The 20,707-nt window shown below is 34.1% G+C and overlaps 3 protein-coding genes across 7 annotated transcripts in view; 2 read left to right on the top strand and 1 right to left on the bottom strand.

Moving 5' to 3' along the window:
* hycc1 (hyccin PI4KA lipid kinase complex subunit 1) overlaps positions 1-2,797 on the top strand; it is a 50,366-nt gene extending 47,569 nt beyond the window's left edge. For 4 of the 5 annotated variants that reach the window (XM_058753249.1, XM_058753251.1, XM_058753250.1 and 1 more), the window contains exon 12: positions 640-778. Coding sequence is in view for 1 of the 5 variants with exons in the window: in XM_058753253.1 (XP_058609236.1) it covers positions 640-1,151 (512 nt within the window). In the remaining 4 variants the exon portion in view is untranslated. Of the gene's footprint in view, positions 1-639 lie in introns of all 5 variants that reach the window. The other variant, XM_058753253.1, reaches the window with a different exon arrangement.
* Positions 2,798-4,084: 1,287 nt separating this feature from the next.
* tomm7 (translocase of outer mitochondrial membrane 7 homolog (yeast)) lies at positions 4,085-11,887 on the top strand. The gene is made up of 3 exons (XM_058752762.1): positions 4,085-4,304; positions 11,195-11,243; positions 11,337-11,887. The coding sequence occupies exons 1-3, from the start codon at positions 4,202-4,204 to the stop codon at positions 11,350-11,352; spliced, it is 168 nt and encodes a 55-aa protein (XP_058608745.1). The 5' UTR covers positions 4,085-4,201; the 3' UTR covers positions 11,353-11,887.
* On the bottom strand, positions 11,555-20,695 carry il6 (interleukin 6 (interferon, beta 2)). Its single transcript, XM_058752548.1, has 6 exons — positions 20,640-20,695; positions 20,015-20,142; positions 15,365-15,738; positions 15,181-15,291; positions 12,920-13,063; positions 11,555-12,082 (listed from the first exon to the last, which is right to left on the bottom strand). Exons 1-6 carry the CDS (start codon positions 20,693-20,695, stop codon positions 11,864-11,866), a joined length of 1,032 nt encoding a protein of 343 aa, XP_058608531.1. The 3' UTR covers positions 11,555-11,863.
* Between the last annotated feature and the right edge of the window lie 12 nt (positions 20,696-20,707).

Below are 20,707 nucleotides of genomic sequence, written 5' to 3'. Positions count from 1 at the left end.
ATGATGCTGAAAATTCCAGCTTTGATCACAACAATCAATTACATTTTAACACATGTGACCCTGGACCACAAAACCAGTCATAAGGGTCAATTTTATGAAAATGAGATTTATACATCATCTGAAAGCTGAATAAATAAGCTTTCCATTGATGTATGGTTTGAATATGTGGCTGAGATACAACTATTTGAAAATCTGGAATCTAAGGGTGCAAAAAAAAAAATCTAAATATTGAGAAAATCTCCTTTAAAGTTGTCCAAATGAAGTTCTTAGCAGTGCATATTACTAATCAAAAATTCAGTTTTGATATATTTATAGTAGGAAATTTACAAAATATCTTCATGGAACATGATCTTTACTTAATATCCTAATGATTTTTGACATAAAAGAAAAATGGATAATTTTGATCAATACAATGTATTGTTGGCTATTGCTACAAATATACCTGTGCTGCTTATGACTGCTTTTGTGCTCCAGGGTCACATACATTCACATAGAAAACAGCTAATTTAAATGATAATAATATTTCACAATTTTGCTGTTTTTACTGTGTTTTTCATCATATAACCGCAGCCTCTGTGAGCAGAAGGAGACGTCTATCAAAAACACTTTAAATCTTCCCGTTCTCTCTCTCCGCCGCAGACGCAGTGGATCTGGGTTCCCCGGATGAGCTGACGGAGATCGCGGAGGTGGACGAGGGCATCTGCACACAAGCGTCCGCCGCTCCGAGCAGCCCGCCGACCATCGTCATCAGCGGCAGCAGCAGCGGCGGGAAACCGGGCGGGAAGGGTCTGCGCCGCCTGACGGGCCGCTCCAGCAAAGACAAGGATAAAGACAAGGACGCGGCGAGCGGCGTGGAGCAGCTGTCGCGCAAACAGGCCACCGTCCGCGCCATGAGCGAGAACCTGGAGCTGCTGTCGCTCAAACGCCTGACGCTGACCAAGAGCGGCTCGCTGAGTCTGTCGCGCACCGCTAGCGCCGTCTTCTCGCGCTCCTTCGAGCAGGTCAGCAGCGTCCTCTCCTCCAGCCCCACGGCCAATCACCTCGCGGAGGCGGACGACGGGGGCGTGGCTTATTTGGAACACCTAAGCCCCGCCCACCAGCACCGGCAGCGCTCGCCCACCATCAGTATCCACGTGACCTCTGACCTGTGACCCTAAACAGAGACGCACACCGCTGCCACCTTGTGGCAGGAAACTGCAGCACCTTACAGGAAGTCTGTTTATTTTTTCCCTTTGGTTTTCGTCAGTCGTGATTGATTACCAAAGTATTTTTGAAGTGTTTTTAACCCATGTGAAGTCAGATGTTGTGTATTTTTAATGCCGATTCAGACGTTTTCATGGCATTATGAACGTTTTTTTATGTGCGCGAACTGCAGTTCCTCTTCTCTACGTATCCCAGCATGCACTGGGCTCCAACATGAAGCCATCACGTCACAGTTTCCAGGAATTTGGATGCTTGATTACAAACCCGAGTGGAAAAATCCTGAATAAATCCGACCAAAACGAGAGCCGGATTCATGTGAAGTCAGATATTTCTCTTTCGTTATTCACTAATTCAAGTAAACTGTCAAAATGCATACATTTACATATAATATTTAATTTTGTATTAATAATGCAATTTTTAATGAATAACAAAGCAAAATAAAATAATAGTGTAATTCAAATATATTTGTTTGACTGGGATTTTTATTTTATTTGCCTTTCATTATTAAGCAATTCAAGGAAATAGTCAAATTGCATACATATAATATTTAATTTACTGTTTTTTACTGTATTTTTCATCATATAAACGCAGCCTCGGTGAGCAGAAGAGTCTCTCAAAAACATTTAAAAACTCCACACGTTTGACCGGTTCTTCTCTCTCCGCCGCAGACGCAGTGCATTTGGGTTCCAGTATCCATGTGACCTCTGACCTGTGACCCTAAACAGAGACGCTCACTGCTGCCACCTTGTGGCAGGAAACTGCAGCACCTTACAGGAAGTCTGTTAATTTTTTCCCATTGGTTTTCGTCAGTCGTGATTGATTACCAAAGTCATGTATTTTTGAAGTGTTTTTAACCCATGTGAAGTCAGATGTTGTGTATTTTTAATGCCGATTTGGACGTTTTGATGGCATTATGAAAGTTTTTTACGTATGCGAACTGCAGTTCCTCTTCTCTACGTATCCCAGCATGCACTGGGCTCCAATCTGAAGCCATCATGTCACAGTTTCCAGATATTTGGATGCTTGATGACAAACCCGAGTGGAAAATCCTGAAGAAATCAGACCAAAATGAGTCGTCTTCACTTATAGTCATCTTTTTCCTGGTGTTTCTAAAGCAATATGGTTATTATATGAATCGCTGTATGTGAGGCCAAAAGAGATGCTTTGACACGTGAGGCGGGTGGGTTAGTATTGGTGGTTAAACTGGTATTAGTTAACCAGCCGTTCACGTGTCACACCGATGTCATGCAGAGACCCATCAAACAGTGTGATTATAAGCCAGAAATCATTTCTTGATTTAAAAATGAATCTTTTTTTTTGCTTTTATTGGTGCATCACTGTGCTTTTGCACCAGTGTTTGTCTGGTTTTATTGTTTTCTTTTTTAAGATGAAGACGTTTTCTGCTCATAATGGTTTGTGTTTTTCATTTGAAGTGGATCATCAATAACAGTGCTCGTGTCTGTGCTCAGATCATTTGGAGAATGTGAATATTTTGTTGTGAATTGTAAATATTATTGTACTACAGTCATTTTTTGGCTTTTGTCAAAAAAAAAAAAAGTAACATTACAGTCTGAAAATAAAGATTTCTATTTCAGTTTGCCTCTGGATTTTTATGTAGTAAGACAAAATCTCCATAAATGTTTTTACTAATCAATGTTAAATTAAAATACTCTTAACACAGCTTTCCCCATTTAAATGGTTTTGAGATTAAATCATTGAATGTTTTGTCATTAAATAATCTTTGAATATGTTTTATTTTATGTATTTATTATATTAAAATTAAGAAGTCTGTTATCAGGGATTTGTGGACATAGTAATTAAATTTAAATTTGTAGGGTAAAATATGCTTTTATTTTGTAATGGAAAGTTAAATTAAGATCCTTTTGAAGGGTCATTAATTCTTTAAATAAGATCGTTAATATTTAATTATTTGAATTAGATGCAATTTTTCAAACACGTAATATAATATAGGCCAGTTGAGTTGAAACATTCAGTCTGAATTTAGTAAATTGCTATTATTTATGTTGTCAATTGAACACACCATTTTCTACATAATTCACATATAGTGTAATTAAAATGTTTAAATGTTTAAAATTTGCCTTTCATAATTCAGTAATTCAAGTAAATTATCAAAAAGCATACATTTATGACTAATTTCATTTAGAATGAATGAATGATGAATTTTTCATAAAGCAAAATAAAATTAATTAAATAATTAAAACGTCTAACTAGGATTTTATTATAATAATCTTCATTATTCAGTAATTCAAGTAAATTGTCAAAAACAAATTTATATATAACAAAACATTTACATATAATATTTAATTTAGTATTAATGATGCATTTTTCATAAAGAAAAATCGAATCAAATAATATTGTATTTAAAATATATCTCTTTGACCTTTCATTATTCACTAATTTAAGTAAACTGTCAAAATGCATACATTTACATATAATATTACATTTTCTAATAATGATGCAATTTTTAATCCATACAATCAAATGAAATAAAATAAAATGAAATATTTTCTACATTCTTTTGTCCTGATGTCCCCTGTGTGGCCACTATTTTGTATGAATGACGCAATTTTTAATTAATAACAGCAAAATAAAATAATAGTGTAATTAAGAAATATTTGTTTGACTGGGATTTTATTATTTTTTTGCCTTTCATTATTAAGCAATTGAAGGAAATTGTCAAATTGCATACATATACATATAATATTTAATTTGGTATTAATGACGCATTTTTCATAAATAACAAAATAGTAAAAAAATAAAAATAAAAATCTACATTGTACCTGCTTTTGTCTTGATGTCCCCTGTGTGGCCGCTAGATGTCAGCGTGGCGCTTTTTGGTGACTGTCGCAAAACTGTAGCCGCAGGAACGACGCCGTCGCACACTTTACGGCATACACGTGCTTCCTGGGCTCTTCCGTGTCCTTCACCGCTCCTCGTCGGATCCAGAGACGATCTTTGATCAAATCTGAGTGAAATCATGGCCAAATTGAGCAAAGAGAGCAAGCAGCGGCTGCAGCAGGTGTTCCAGTGCGGTCAGTTCATCATCCGCTGGGGCTTCATCCCCACCGTGCTGTACCTGGGTCAGTAATCCACACTCAAACCCGCCACTTTACATCATTATCATCAGTGATCTGGGCTCATATCAGGCCTGCGATGGGTTTTGAAACATATTTAGCGTTTGATAAGTCAAACATCACTATTAGTGATCGTACTTAAGAGTTAGTGAAGTCAAACGAGAGACTAGCCCTAAGTAAATGTGTAAATAAATGTGTATATGTACATACATAAACACAAATATTGTGCAGCACAACTGTTTTCAACATTGATAATAATAAAAAAATGTTTCTTGAGCAGCAAATTAGCGTATTAGAATGATTTCTGAAGATCATGTGACACTGAAGACTGGAGTAATGATGCTGAAAATTCAGCTTTCATCACAAAAATAAATTACATTTTAACATATATTCACATAGAAAACAGCTATTTTAAATCGTAATTGCAATCAAAACTGCATTTTTGATCAAATAAATGCAGCCTTGGTGAGCAGACAAACGCATATATATCCAGAGAACAGGGTGGGCAATGGCTGATGTAATGTAAACATTATATGTAGGTAAACATTGAAATGTTTGCAAATTAAATGCTTATTTTTACAGTATTTATGCAAATTCACAGAAGCTTGTGAAAACAGATAATGTGCATTTTACATTGACAAAAACTGATGGTAAATTTGAGGGTGATCAAAATTATTCAACCCCTTTGACCTGCAAGACATTTTGTTTCCGAGAGCAATTTAATGAAAACATTTAGACAAAGGCACCAGAAAAATATTACAGAAAGTTTATTAATACACATTTGAGCGATTCTGAGAACGTAAAGTTAATGAAAAACTGGCTCTAACCGTTCATTTACAAAATTGTTCAATCCCCAAAAATCAAACGTGATACAGAGCCTTTTATTCTTGAAGTAGTTCTTTGGGACGGCTGCCCTGCTGGAAAGTTCTTTGAACTCCTTAAACTTTGCCTTTTTTGCACCAGACATACTGCTGGTCAATGTATATTAATAGTAATATATTTTATATAATATACATTTGCTAATTTTGAGATGATCAGCATTGGCAGATAAACATATTTGCAGATTTTTATTAAATTTTTTAGTAAATACTAGGTAAAGATACTATGGAAGCATATTTCTGCCACTGAATAAAAAAATTAAAACAGGTAATTGAGACTTTTTATTTCACAATTCTGACTTTTTTTTCCTTCCAATTGTGAGATATAAACTTGCAATCCCTCAAAAAAATCTCAATTCAGAAGTCACAATTGCGAGAAAAAGTTACCACACAAATGTGACTTAAAATTATGACATTATTTCTCAAAATGTTCTCAAAATCTGACGTTATTTCTCAATAAAAGTTTATATCTCGCAATTCTGACTTTGTAACATGCAGTTGTGAGTTTGTCCAATTCTGAGGGGACAAAACGACTATTTCCTTACAATTGCGAATTTATATCTTGCAATTCTGACTTTTTGTCTCAGCATTGTGAGATATAAACTTGCAATTGCTAGAAAAGTCACAATTACGAGAAATAAACTCAGAATTGTGAGAGATAAACTAGCAATGAGTTTTTCGCAGAATTGCGATTTTTTTTTTTATAACATAATTGTGACTTTTTTTCTCGCAATTCTGACTTTTCTCAGAATGGCAAATTTGTATCTTGCAATTCTGACTTTATTTTTCAGTGTTAGTCAGAATTGCAAGAAAGTCGAGTTTATTTCTCGCAATTTTTACTTTTTTCTCAGAATTGTGAGTTTATATCACACAATTCTGACTTTGTAACTCATAAATTTGAGAATATTACCTTTTATTTTTTTAATTCTGTGGCAGATACTGTACGCTATTGGCATTGTAACAGTTAATAGGCAACTTGATTTCTAGATAAGTGTTCATTTTAATTCATCTCTCATGTTCTCATCTAATTTATCGTTATTTAATTGCATTATATATTGTTTGTTGTCCATCTTACTAGTTACTAGTAATGTCGTCGGTCATTGAGTAGTGTTTCTCGTCACTGCAGGACAGTCGGTCAGGATGAAGGGCTTCTGGGACGTGTGTGTTTGGGATTCTGCATCATTTCTGATCGTAATGTTGAGTTTAATGGTGTTTGTTGCTTGTGCACGGTCGTTAGGTGTCTGCACCGCATCACTTCCTGCCACTGTGACGCTCCGTCCTCATTATTACGGCTGTAGTTAGTGCTCTTCCGGACAGGACCGGCTTTGGGGTCAGAGTTTGTGCTCCTGCAGCGTCATCAGTGTTAAATATGAATGAGGAAACGTTCATCAGACTTCAGGGTCCACAGAAATTTGCCTCTGTATTTTTGGCATGATGGGAAACGTTTAGAGACAAATGAGATGCAGAAGGAAGTTGTAGCTTTTTGAGTGTCTGTTATGCAGAAAAGCCCCATGGGTCTAAACATCAGCATTTCTGAAGGAGGACGACAGCGGAAAAAACTATTATACAAATATAATGTTGAATATAATAATTATATTTAATTATATAATAAATATATATTTATAATACACAGCTACTACTAAAATAAAAACATTAATTATGATATACAACAATTATAAAAACAAATTATTTAAAAGACAGGCAATTATATAAAAGCATATAATATAAATATATAATAATACAAGGCTACCATAAAAATATAATATATAGAATATAATAAATATATATGAGACTTAAATATAATATACAATTATTAAAAATATATAATGGACGTGTGTGTGTGTGTATATATATATATATATATATATATATATATACGTATACACACACACACACACATATATATGTATATATACACGTATACACACACACACACACACACACACACAGATATATATATATATTTAGAATTGTTATAGATAGATGATGTATTTATGCATATATATATATATATATATATATATATATATATATATATATATATATATATATATATATATATATATATATATATATATATATACAGGTGCTAAATCATATAATTAGAATATCATCAAAAGTTGATTTATTTCACTAATTCCATTCAAAAAGTGAAACTTGTATATTATATTCATTCATTACACACAGACTGATATATTTCAAATGTTTATTTCTTTTAATTTTGATGATTAGAGCTTACAGCTCATGAAAGTCAAAAATCAGTATCTCAAAATATTAGAATATTTACATTTGAGTTTCAATAAATGACATCCCTACAGTATAAATTCCGGGTATCTCTTGTTCTTTGAAAACATAACAATGGAGAAGACTGCTGACTTGGCAATGATCCAGAAGATGAACATTGACACCTCCACAAAGAGGGTAAGTCACAGAAGGTCATTACTGAAAGGTGTGGCTGTTTACAGAGTGCTGTATCAAAGCATATTAAATGCAAAGTTGACTGGAAGGAAGAATTTGGGTAGGAAAAGGTGCACAAGCAACAGGGATGACCGCAAGCTTGAGAATACTGTCAAGCAAAGCTGATTCAAACACTTGTGAGAGCTTGACAAGGAGAGAACTGAAGCTGGAGTCAGTGCATCAAGAGTCACCACGCTCAGACGCCTTCAGGAAAAGGGCTACCAAGCCACTTCTGAACCAGAGACAACGCCAGAAGCATCTTACCTGGGCTGTGGAGAAAAGAACTGGACTGTTGCTCAGTGGTCCAAAGTCCTCTTTTCAGATGAAAGTAAATTTTACATTTCATTTGGAAATCAAGGTCCCAGAGTCTGAAGGAAGAGTGGAGAGGCACAGAATCCATGTTGCTTGAAGTCCAGTGTGAAGTTTCCACAGTCAGTGATGATTTGGGCTGCCATGTCATCTGCTGGTGTTGGTCCACTGTGTTTTCTGAAGTCCACAGTCAACGCAGCCATCTACCAGGAAATTTTAGAGCACTTCATGCTTCCTTCTGTTGACAAGCTTTATGGAGATGCTGATTTCATTTTCCAGCAGGACTTGGCACCTGCCCACACTGCCAAAGGTACCAAAAGCTGGTTCAATGACCATAGTGTTACTGTGCTTGATTGGCCAGCAAACTCGCTGACCTGAACCCCATAGAGAATCTGTGGGGTATTGTCAAGAGGAAGATGAGAGACACCAGACCCAACAATGCAGAAGAGCTGAAGGCCACTATCAGAGCAACCTGGGCTCTCATAACACCTGAGCAGTGCCACAGACTGATCGACTCCATGCCACGCCGCATTGCTGCAGTAATTCAGGCAAAGGAGCCCCAACTAAGTATTGAGTGCTGTACATGCTCATACTTTTCATTTTCATACTTTTCAGTTGGCCAAGATTTCTAAAAATCCTTTCTTTGTATTGGTCTTAAGTAATATTCTAATAATGAATTTGGGATTTTCCTTAGTTGTCAGTTATAATCATCAAAATTAAAAGAAATAAACATTTGAAATATATCAGTCTGTGTGTAATGAATGAATATAATATACAAGTTTCACTTTTTGAATGGAATTAGTGAAATAAATCAACTTTTGATGATATTCTAATTATATGACCAGCACCTGTGTATATATATATATATATATATATATATATATATATATATATATATACACATACATACATACATACATACATATTCATATTTAGAATTGTTATAGATAGATGATAGATGTTTTATTTGTATTATATACTTTTTATATATAATACAAATACATCTATTGAGAAGGTTATAATTATAAATATGAACAAGAATATATATGAACATAATATATAAAAAATTCATGATAAATGACTTAAATATTTAATAGATGAAATAATGTAAAATTCTGTAATATACAGCTAGTATAAAATGATTATTATAATTAATAATTATAATTTATTATATGAATAAATATATAAAATGTGAAACATAATTATACTATATGATTATTTAAATAATAAAATTGGACCAAGAGCCAACAATTAAACTAGCCTGAGCTCTCTCATTTTCACATAATATGATCATTTTAGCTAAAATCAATATTTTACATCCACATATTGCATTTATTTAGCTTAATACATTCAGGATAACACAAAGGGTTCTTTATCTGATTTGACCCCACAATCGAATCCAGCATGTGTGCAATATTAGAATATGAAAAGCAGAAGAGTGCTGGGGAAGAGTGTGTGCATCTGTCATTCCTCTCAGCTTGCTCAGCGTGTGTTGCTCAATAAATAAAGTGGAGATGAATCAGCTCTGACGTCTGGATTCTTCGAGATCTCGCACGGATGAGGCTTTTAATGTGTTAATCAGTCAATATTGGATGAAAACAGGAAGGATTGCCTGTGCTCGCGCTGCAACACAGGACTTTTTTGACTCTGGACTCCGGATCTGAGACAGATGTGAGGCAGTTTCATGATGCCAATTGATCCCAATGACTGAAGAAACTCAAGTTCCAGTGAATGAGAAGTCCAGGCTTGCTAAAGAGACAGTGAGAGTGGTTTTATCCGCAGATGCTGATGCAATACCAGAACAGCATCAGTCATCCTATATATTGGTCTGCATTAGGTCATTTAGTAATGTTACATAAACCCTCAGATGAATCTATTGCAGGCCAATCAAACACAGGATTTGGCCACATCTGATTGGCTGATAAAGTGTCAACTGTAAAACCCATTGGATGCGTTGCTAATGGATACTGTTTTTTTCTGTTTTATGATTTTGCTAAATCATTTTTTATTTATTTTCTGCTATTTTGCATCTCATTTGTCATTTATTAAGGTATATTATATACATATCAGCATTATATTGAACACCTGCACTGTAGTTTAGTGAATCTCACAAAAGCTGTCAAGATCACAAAAAATATTACCACGAAATAAAGTGCATTAAGAAAAGGAATACTTTTATTTTATTTTTTTTGCATTGACATTATTAATGACAATTGAACAAATTTTTTCCAAAATTCTCAATGTTTTGCAAATGCAAAGCAATGTATACTGTAATGCAGATAAACAACAACAAATGACACACAATGACATTAAATTGTAATGATTCATTTATGATTGTAGCATTTCTTCTTTTGCTGATTTAAATGAGAGAATGCAGTATTACAGTAATGAGGAACATTGGAGAATTGAGGGAATTACAAAAATCACAAAAGTAATGGGGGGAAAAACTGCTTTAATTTTCTTAAAATATTAAATAAAATATTTATACATTTTGAAATTGTGTGTGTGTGTGTGTGTGTGTATATATATATATATATATATGTATACATACATATATGCAACTGTGGTTGCCGGAATTCTACCGTAAAAAATACTTAAATTTACAGTTAAATACCGTAATTTCATTAATTGATATAATGTTAATATACCAACCTATTGAAGTACTGAAATCTGTTTTGTATCTTTGAAATACACTGATAACCACCAAATGCAGGTGGTGATGAGAAAGTCACATGATGAACCAAAGCCCATCACAAGCAGCTTTTAAATAATAATATATAAGGTGCACAGTGTCATTCACACAAGCACTAAACACCATCATGGTGAGACTCGTTAAACTGAAATATGCAATAAACATTAATTTAACAACATTAGATGTAACATACAACCCTAATAAACATAACTGATAAGAAAAAAACTAAGAAACAGTTATTTCAAAGAAAAAACATCCAATTTGAAATTGCAACGCAGGGAATTCTGGGAACGTCAATTTACAGTTTTTCCCTGTAAATTTTACATTCTTTTTCACTTCCAAAAACGGTATTTCACTGTAAAATTGTCTGAAATGTCTATTACAGTTTTTCACCGTATATATTAGGGGAACTTACCGTTAACCATTTAACAGGTTTTTATTGTAGCATTTTCACAGTTTTTTACCGTTAAAATCACGGTCATTTTTTACAGTGTGTCTTTATGTATAATTGTATATGTATAAAAACGTATGTTTTTTTAATGCATTTATTTCTCTCCCAGGATTCAAGCGGGGAGCCGATCCAGGGATGCCTGAACCCTCAGTCCTCAGGTGAGCTTTGTGAACTGGACATGTGAAGATCGCAGTGTTTTAGCGCAGAAAGCTGCTGAAGATGAGCGTGGGATGATCTGTTTTGTCTTTCAGTTTGCTCTGGGGATGAAGACGCTCCTGATGGAAACTATAGACCAGTCCACAAACTCCATGAAGACTCATCCTTCATCTCATCACCGGACGCTCGCTCGGATCTGAACTCTGTGCTGGGATGTAAATACTTCACTGTCACGTCCACCCAACGCTTTTGTGTTATTTTAAGACTTTTGCATCCTCTTTTTCAAACATTGCATTGAGAAACACACAAAATGTTTTCTTTGGTTTTTTTATTGAATCTATGAAGATCATTGTAAACAAATCAGCATGTTCTCCCGTTCAGTTTCAAATAAATTAAACAAGTTCATAAATATATGCATCAGCACTGATTTTCAGTATCGTGCAAATGAGAAATCCCAATTTGCAGTAAATAGGAATTACTGGCACATAAATATTGCATTTATAAATATCAATGTTGCACAACATTCAATAAGTTAAAAGTACAGACTCATAAATATTAAAATTATTCTGCCCTGAATTAAATATATGCAATGGTCAATAAATAAAAATAATAGCTGAATAAATTAGTTCTTGTCGGTGCTCCAGTCTGCGGGTCTCTTGGTGTCTTTTGCTCGATGTGCAGCTTTGCGTTTGCTCATGTAGTTGACGGCTCTGCACGTGTCGATCATCACATTGGTGAAGTTGAACAGGATCGAATGCGCTGTGGTCTTGCGTGTCCATGCGGATCTGACCGATAGAGGAGCGCTGGAGAGCTGATCCGCCCCTCCGTCCGCTATCTGCAGCTGCAGGAACAAACAAACATCAGAAACACTGCTAATGAACAACTGATGAGCTCAGATTGGCAGGATTTGCAGCATAGTTGTTGGTCTGAAATGATGAAAAGGCTTTATTTGGCCTATTTGATGTCAGTCTATCGCTAGCCGTTAAGCCTGGGTTTTCATGACTGGGATACTCCATAATATACATGCTTTATTCGGTAACCATCTATTTATCAATGAATAAATGAGCTTTGTTTTGAGCAAGCTTCAACATGCAAAAAAAAAAAAAAAAGGTTAAAATAAAGTCAAAATAATAATGTAGTGTAATAATATAAATATAATACAAAAATGTGAAATATAAAATGACTAATTATATAATTTAATAATAGAAATATAATTATTAATTAGTATTAAACAGTATTAATTAGCGCTGTCAAACGATTAATTTACAAAGTAAGTTTTTGTTTGCATAATCTGTGTGTACTGTGTATATTTATGTATATATACACAGTGTATGTCTATATTTATGTTCATATAACTTATATTATAAATATTTAATAAACATAACATATTTTTCTGAAATATATACATGCATGTGTGTGTATTTATATATACATAATAAATATGCACAACACGCATACATATATTATGTAAACAAAAACCTTTAATTTGGATGTGATTAATCGTTTGACAGCATTTGTATTAATCTTTGTTAATGTTGTTAAAACATTACAAAAAAATGTTTTCCGCTAGTATAAGTTCATAATGCAATAGAAAATATTAACATATAACTTTCGATTTAAAAATATATTAATAAATGTTGCTAATTTGTAAATTAACACAACTTTGAGGTGTGTTTACCTGGCTGTTGATGGCCTCCAGGAGGCGTTTGGTGCCCAGTTTGATGTTGTTCGCCAGGCTCGAGGTCAGGTTTTCATTCTCGATGAAGCTCCAGTTGTCTTTATACCAGGTCAGGACGCTGTAAATGTGGCTCAGACACAAATCCTGAAACATTAATGAGGAGATTCGTCAGGTATGAGCGTTTATCAACACTTCAACATTTAAGGAAATCAAACGAAATGTTTATTGAATCATGTGCAGGATAAAAGATGTGATCGCGGTCTTGTTCAGTGCTGTAACTGCGTTAAAGTGATAGTTACCCAAAAATGAAAATTCTGTCATTAATTACTCACCCCCATGACATTCCAAACCCGTAAGACCTTCGTTCATCTTCGGGACACAAATTAAGATATTTTTCTTATCCGTCTTACAGGTTTGGAACGACATGAGGGCGAGTAATTACTGGCAGAATTTTCATTTTTGGGTGAAGTTTGTGTAACATAACAACCCGATATCAAACGTACAGTATCTATTTTATGAGATGAAGGATTTTTATGAATTGGTTTGATGTGATTCGTACAGAACTGTACGTTTTATCGTCAGCGGAACGTACGAATGAGATTGTACACATTCATACAAATAAACAGTTTTATTTTGTGGTTTATTAATGTAAAGCTGCTTTGAATGAATCTATATTGTTTAAAGTGCTATATAAATAAAACCGATTAAACCGATAAAATTAGCCACCAATTTGCCAAAACTTAAAATAGTTATGAATTGGCATGAAAGTGTGTCGAACGCTAATAACAATAATAAAAAATATATATAAAATTTGGAGTGATGGTTCGATAAGCTCCGGCCTCGCTAATACAGCAGGTTAGCTAGCAGGCTAACTTAGAATAGCACTAAATCTGGATTGTTTCTGGATTAAAATTGATTTGTTAATGACCTAATAAAGCTTCTCAAATCATGAAAATCTGTTAATCTATCAAAATGCTTTACTTGATTGTATAATAAAAAAACATTACAAATGCAGTAAAGTTTGCATAGAGTAGCAGCCAAACATTTGGACACATCTTCTCATTTATTTTAATAGTTATAATAATGCAGTTATTATGTTTATTGCTTTTATTACGTTTATTATATTGATTGAATTATTATTATTATTACAGTAATAATTATAATTATCTGAACTATGAAGAGTATGGAAATTATATATAGTGACTAAAAAAGACACATTCTGGCATGTGACCTTTCAATCTTCCTAAAAATTCAGATTTTTTTTTTTACAGTAATTAAAAAAAAAAAATGGTAACACTTTACAGTAAGGTTCGTTAGTTAACATTAGTTAACAACATTAGTAAACATGAACTAAGATTGAACAATACTTCTACAGCATTTGTTAATCTTAGTTAATAATTAAATATTTGGTAACCCCTTAAGTTCTCATTTGTGACCCTGGACCACAGAACCAGTCTTAAGTGTCAATTTTTCGAAATTGAGATTTATACATCATCTGAAATCTGAATAAATAAATAATCTTTCCACTGATGTATGGTTTGTTAGGATCGGACAATATTTGGCGGAGATACGACTATTTGAAAATCTGGAATCTGAGGGTGCAAAAAAATCTAAATATTGAGAAAATAAAGTTTAAAGTTGTCCAAAGTTCTTAGCAATGTATATTACTAATCAAAAAACAAGTTTTGATATATTTACTGTAAGAAATGTACAAAATATCTTCATGGAACATGATTTTTACTTAATATCCTAATGATTTTTGGCATAAAAGAAAAAATGATCATTTTGACCCATACAATGTATTTTTGGCTATTGCTACAAATATACCCCAGCGACTTAAGACTGGTTTTGTGCTCCAGGGTCACATTTGTTAATGCATTAGCTAACATCAACAAAAAAATTTCAGAATATAATAATATAAATAAAAAACTAATAATATAATTGAATAATAGAAATCTAAATGTATGACAAAATATAATGTAATTTAACATAAATATAAAATATATAAATAACAATAAAAATAGTTTATAATGTATTTTTACATTAACCTTTGTTAATGTTTATAAAATGTTAACAAAAGTATTGTTTTTTCATATTAGTTCATAATGCATTAGAAAGTGTTTACAGGGACAATAAAAATGTTTCAAAATTTGAATAATCTAGTTTAAAATCAGCACAGGGCACAGAGACATTCTTTTAATTGAACAAAAAGCCATAATTAAACCGTAAGTGCAGTAATTTGAGAGGAAGTGTGTTCTTACTGTGCTGAAGTTTCTGGACAGACAGCCGTCAGAGGGTTTGAGGAGAGGCGTTTTGATCCTCACGCCTTCAAGTGCTGTCATGTTCATCGTCTCTTTGAAGTCCCTCTCAAACTGCAGATGGAAAAGCTCAAAGTTAGTTTGAGTAACACAAAGCATCTCTGCATTAATGTGTGTGGGGCCGCACCTGCTGGTCTCGCAGCGTCTTGACGTCTCTGTGCAGATCTCTGGCCATCAGATGCCATTTCTGCCGGTCACTCAGAGGACTCCTTCCATCAACGTCCTGAACCTCATCTCCAGATATTTCAGATAGTTCGGCCAGACCGCTGTACGCAGGCACTGCATCTACCAGACTGATGAACGCTGCAAGCACAGCAGACAGGAAGAGAGCTGCGTCTGCAGAGAAAGTGAGAGAGAGAGAGAGAAAGTGAAGAGCTGTGTCTGCACACGAGGATCCGTCCGATCGCGCAAACGCTGCACTTACTCTGAGCTGACGACATCCTGATTGCGCAAGTTTGTGTGCGATGTCTTCAAGAAAACTCAGGAGACTTCTGAACCACTCTTAACAAGTGTTTTTATACACGCACTTGAGGAGTTTCCACTTTACACAACCCGCCTTTCATACATTTGTCATCATTTAGGAAAACTGCCTGGTTCTGATTTTCATAAAAGAATTTTTCTTATTTTACTTTTCCCCCTCAAAACTCAGGATGCCACAAGATGATTTAGGTTTAGATACTTTTATTGATTGATTGAATTTATTTTTCTGAAAGTTTAAATGTGTATGCTGTGTTTTCTATAACACACTAACACACATGTATGTATACTATCTATATATATATATATATATATGTATGAAGAGTTAATTTTTTTAAATTTTTGTTTTTAATAGTGTTTTGTGTTCTTCTGAAATGTAGCACTGCATCTTGGCCAGGTCACTTCTGTAAAAGAGATTTTTAAACTCAGAAAGTTTTACCTGGTTAAAAAAAGGACAAATAAAATGTGCAAAAACAGATAACTCTTCAAAAATCTTTTTTTTTTTTCTGGATAAAAAAAATGGATAAAACATTTTTATTAACATTAAACATTTAATTTAATATTTGTATATTATTATTATTATTAACTTGTTAGGGCTATATTTTTTATATTCATTTCATATAAATATATTTTACTATTTTCCCCTTTCAATTCATTTATCGCTTTACCTAATTAACGTTCTGTATAATTATGCTATTTGCTATCATATTTTTTGTAAATACTGTGAACGCCTGACAGTTAGCCTATGCCAATAAAGTTTTGACTTTATGATTGCATTTATGCCCCTGTGTGATGATAAATGAGCTGTGAATGAAACTACGTGAATGAATCATTCCTCAACGAAACACTATAGTATTTATAATTATAGTCTATTAATTAGCCGAAATAAAATGAAATGTTAAATTTAAACTGCTTTCCAGTAAAAATTTAAATCGGCATAATCAAACCTTCATTGGCATGTCGTGCATTTACAGTAGGCTATTATTTACAAAAGTATTTGGAACGTTAAGTAAAGAGATCGAAATGAAGAAAAACGAATATAAACAAATATAAACATATAACCAATAACAATAGGCTAATAATAATAATAGCCTAATAATTATTATATACAAATATTACAGGGAGAAACTATTAGTTAATGGACTTACAAGACTGTGGGATGGATAAAAATGTTTTCTTGTTGGCCTATTTTATTTTATGTACTTCATGTAAACTTTATTCATGATAAACCGTTAGCCATGGCCTACACTGTAAAAAATTTCAAGCGGTTTCAACTTATTATTATTTAGTAACTAGTTCCACAGAAATTTTACGTTCAGTCAATTTATGACTTCAAAGTGTTATCTGAATTGTTATTTTTTAGTTGGCTCAACCTTTAATGAACTAGTTTTATATAACTAAAATGTTTTGATTGGTCAAACAGTTAGAAGACTACAGCAAGTTATGTCAATTAAAGTTTTATGTTACCTCAACTAAGATTTATTATTTGGGCATCATAAGAAATTGCTGGGGAAATACATGAACATATATTTTTATGGTTTACCAAAATTATTAAAAATGATTAACTGGTGTTTATCAATCACTAAAAACACACACATTACAACACATAATAGCCTTTATTTAATAACAATCTCCATTTATAACATTTTTCATAGAGCCTAAACATACAGGCTTAAAGAAAAAGTTACTTACTTCTTGGATGGCCTAAGGGTCAGTAAATTACAGCAAATTTCCATTTTTGGGTGAACTATCCCTTTAAAGCTCCAGTTGACAAACATTACATCTGTAATACAACTGCAAAATTCAGTTTAAACTTTAAAGAACTAAGAAAAGAAAGACTAAAATAAGAAAAACTAAACAAGCTAAACAAAATATTAGCATACAAACATTTATAAGTATTACTACTGTTCACAATTACATCTTTAAAATGAGGCAGAAGTAAAAAACAACAAAAAAAAAAACAGGTGTTACAGTATATAAAATCAAGTCAAGTCACCTTTTATTATGGATGGGACGATACACCTACTTCCCGATTCGATACTATCACGATACTTTGGTGCTGATACGATATGTATTGCTTTTTTTTTTTTTTACAATTTCGATTCTACAATTTTTTGTGATTTTGTTTGCTTATTAAAGACTAGACAATGGAAAATAGTTAACTATACCCTTGAAAGAGACTGTATATGATGAGTCATATTAACAAAAACAATGTTTTTCTAAACTTTTATTTCAGGAGCATACACATACACAGTGTGTATTTAAAGTACCTTGAGCCATGAAACTTTAAAGTACCAAACCCCTGAACTTGCACATGAATATAATAGTCAAATGTTCAACAAAATGAGCTGAGAAAATACTTTCTGAAATAAAATAAAGTGCTATGTTACTTTGCATACCGTTTCAGTCATGTTTAGTCATGTTTTCCCTGGCAGTTGGGATTCAAAACATGAAGGTGCAGAAATAATTCTGAAAGAGATTTGATCCTCTACCTTCGTCATGGTTTTGCTTTCTCGCGCCTGCTTGAAACGTATATGACGTCATCTAATGCAGCGGCACTGCGCACGCAGACCGATCGTTGTATGACATCAAAGCACCGCGAGAGCTACAGAGAGCAGACGGCTCCCACGGATCTATATATAATGACCGCTCCGCATGCTTTTGAATCAATTTGAGTAGAAAACCTTGGGAGAAACCAGACTCAGTCGGGGGGCAGTTCTCCTCTGGCCAGACGAAACCAGCATGACGTGGTTTCATTTTAGGCTGCAACACAGGTCAGATTGAGCAGAGGACTTGTCTGGTTCTCGTGGTCAATTGTCCCAGTGTTTACTGATCACGGTCTTTCACTCGTGTGCACGATCTAGTGATTCACTAGCTAGGGAACTGACTGAGATGCTTTGAACGGCCTTGTGAAATGATTCGGTTGTTCATTTTTGTTCGGATCGACGAACTTCTCTTCCGAAGCGCCTTCACGAGACCAGAAACGCCGTGTAACGTTAATCCAACCCGTTTGAAAACATTTCATCGTGGCTGGTTGTTAGTCACGTTTAATGTCGTCTTTTTACTTCGGGACAATTGCAAATGTTTACACACGCAAAAATCCATTCAACACGCCCATGTTAACTTCAAATGAGCGCATTACTGTGGTTTACATTAGTCGTATTGAGCATAATGGCTTATAAAAGAGAGAAAGATCGCGCAATCTCTTCATATCTTTTCACGTCACGGAAACAAAAATATCACATAACACGCCAAAATTAGCTAAAATTAGCTAAAATTCATTATAGTAACACAGCTTTTGACATTAAGTGTTTTATGGATTAAACAAGGGCTAAGTTACTTGTGGCATTCCCTTCACTTAAATTTTCCTCAGACATATCATACAACGTTTATTGGATGTTTTTATATATGTTGTACGTTTGTGTATGAATATATACGTTTTAAATAAAACATTTACACCTTTTTAATATACATTTTGATAAATTCAGTCTAACGTTAAGTACAAATATTTATTCAGTGCCACTTACCTGACACCTGAACTTGACATAGCCTACACTTAAATATCCGCTTTTCTTCGGATATACAACTCGTAAAACACTTTCTAAATGTCCACTCAAAAATCGAATATGTTGCATGATTTTCTCGTTAAATTTAGTCTAAAAAATAAAATTATTTAGTGCAGCTTAGTGCACTGTTGCTCAGGCGCGTGCAGAACGATCTCAGTGTTGGCTGGATTTGTTTTTATTAGTATAGTCTCTGAATGTTGACTGGATTTGAAAATAACCACTCATTTAATGTTTTTAGAATATATTTGTGCAGACTTAATATAATATGTCTTCTCTACTAAGCCCAAGCAATAAAATTAGTTCAACTTAAGTATTTCTGCCCTTCCAACATTTTGTTAATTGGATTTTTTTACAGTGTATGGTTAGCTAGCATCTCATGGCCATGACAAAACTAAGTGAACCGAACATGTCACCTCGCGGTCTCCGTAACAAGAGTAATCAACAACTGCTAAATGAATACCATGAATGGAAAAGGAATAAAGTTCAAGATGCATGAAGTGCAAGTGATTATGTTGGGTGTTGCTATGTCAGAGCAAAGTTATCTGGAAAGATATCACTACTCTGAAACAAGTAAGGTGAAGAACCTTATTATGCATCAAACAAATACCTGAAAGATTCTTTTTTATCAACTGCAATCAGCTATATAATATCTAATGTAAATGAGATATATCATATACTGGTAATGCACAACAATGCCAAGGTCTCTGCAAGAGGTTTGGATAGTTGATATTTACGTTCTCTGTGATGATTGAGCAGTCCGGTGGCGGTGACTTCTGGTTGTACTGGTAACAATGCAGTGGGGAAAGGAGCAGGAATCCGTTTCGACAGCCTTGAACACGAAGCGCTGGAGGATGCTGATCTCCTGGAGCACCAAAGGGTCCTAAAATCTGGAACACGCAGATGTGGCCCTGGAGTAGGTGCAGAAGGTCCTTAGCCTGGAACACGCACTCAAAGGTACCTTGAAGTGAAAGTTTGCTCGCCGGAGCTTAACCTTGTTGCAAATGTCTGTGTGTCTTCTGCCTCTCTGGGCTAGAGACTCAGATCTTGGTTGGTCTGCTTTGTCTCTCTAGGATGGAGACTCAGGGTGTGCTGCGTCTGTTGTTGTTGGGAACACGGTGTGGCCCACCCTTCCTTCCTCCTGGAGAACTTATCTGGATAGACCAAACACACATTTAGAAAAGTGTCACTAAATTTTTACCAATGCATCATTCACTTACCAACATCTGAAATGTCTTTTTATAACCTTTTGTTAATTGTATACCTTGTATAATTTATTCAGAGATCGCCGTGAAAATAGCCTTGATGCTGGCATGGCGTTAAAAAGTGAGTGAATAAATAAATAAATAAATATTCACTTACCAAACCTCAACCAGAATTACCTTTGGCAATGTTACGAACACATTGAGTCCAGACATGATGGAAAAAGG

The sequence above is a fragment of the Onychostoma macrolepis genome, chromosome 19, assembly GCF_012432095.1.
Source record: "Onychostoma macrolepis isolate SWU-2019 chromosome 19, ASM1243209v1, whole genome shotgun sequence".
NCBI lineage: Eukaryota > Metazoa > Chordata > Actinopteri > Cypriniformes > Cyprinidae > Onychostoma > Onychostoma macrolepis.
The sequence above is the reverse complement of the archived record's forward strand: the minus strand, read 5'-3'. Positions and strand labels throughout refer to the sequence as shown.

Bases quoted from the DNA above. Each gene is read 5' to 3' on its own strand.
- tomm7 (XM_058752762.1), top strand. From the start codon at position 4,202: ATGGCCAAATTGAGCAAAGAGAGCAAGCAGCGGCTGCAGCAGGTGTTC. The intron at 4,305-11,194 runs GTCAGTAATCCA...TTTCTCTCCCAG, and splicing joins CCCCACCGTGCTGTACCTGG to GATTCAAGCGGGGAGCCGAT.
- il6 (XM_058752548.1), bottom strand. From the start codon at position 20,695: ATGTCTGGACTCAATGTGTTCGTAACATTGCCAAAGGTAATTCTGGTT. The intron at 15,292-15,364 runs GTGCGGCCCCAC...TTCCATCTGCAG, and splicing joins AGACGCTGCGAGACCAGCAG to TTTGAGAGGGACTTCAAAGA. The intron at 12,083-12,919 runs GTAAACACACCT...TTGTTCCTGCAG, and splicing joins TGGAGGCCATCAACAGCCAG to CTGCAGATAGCGGACGGAGG.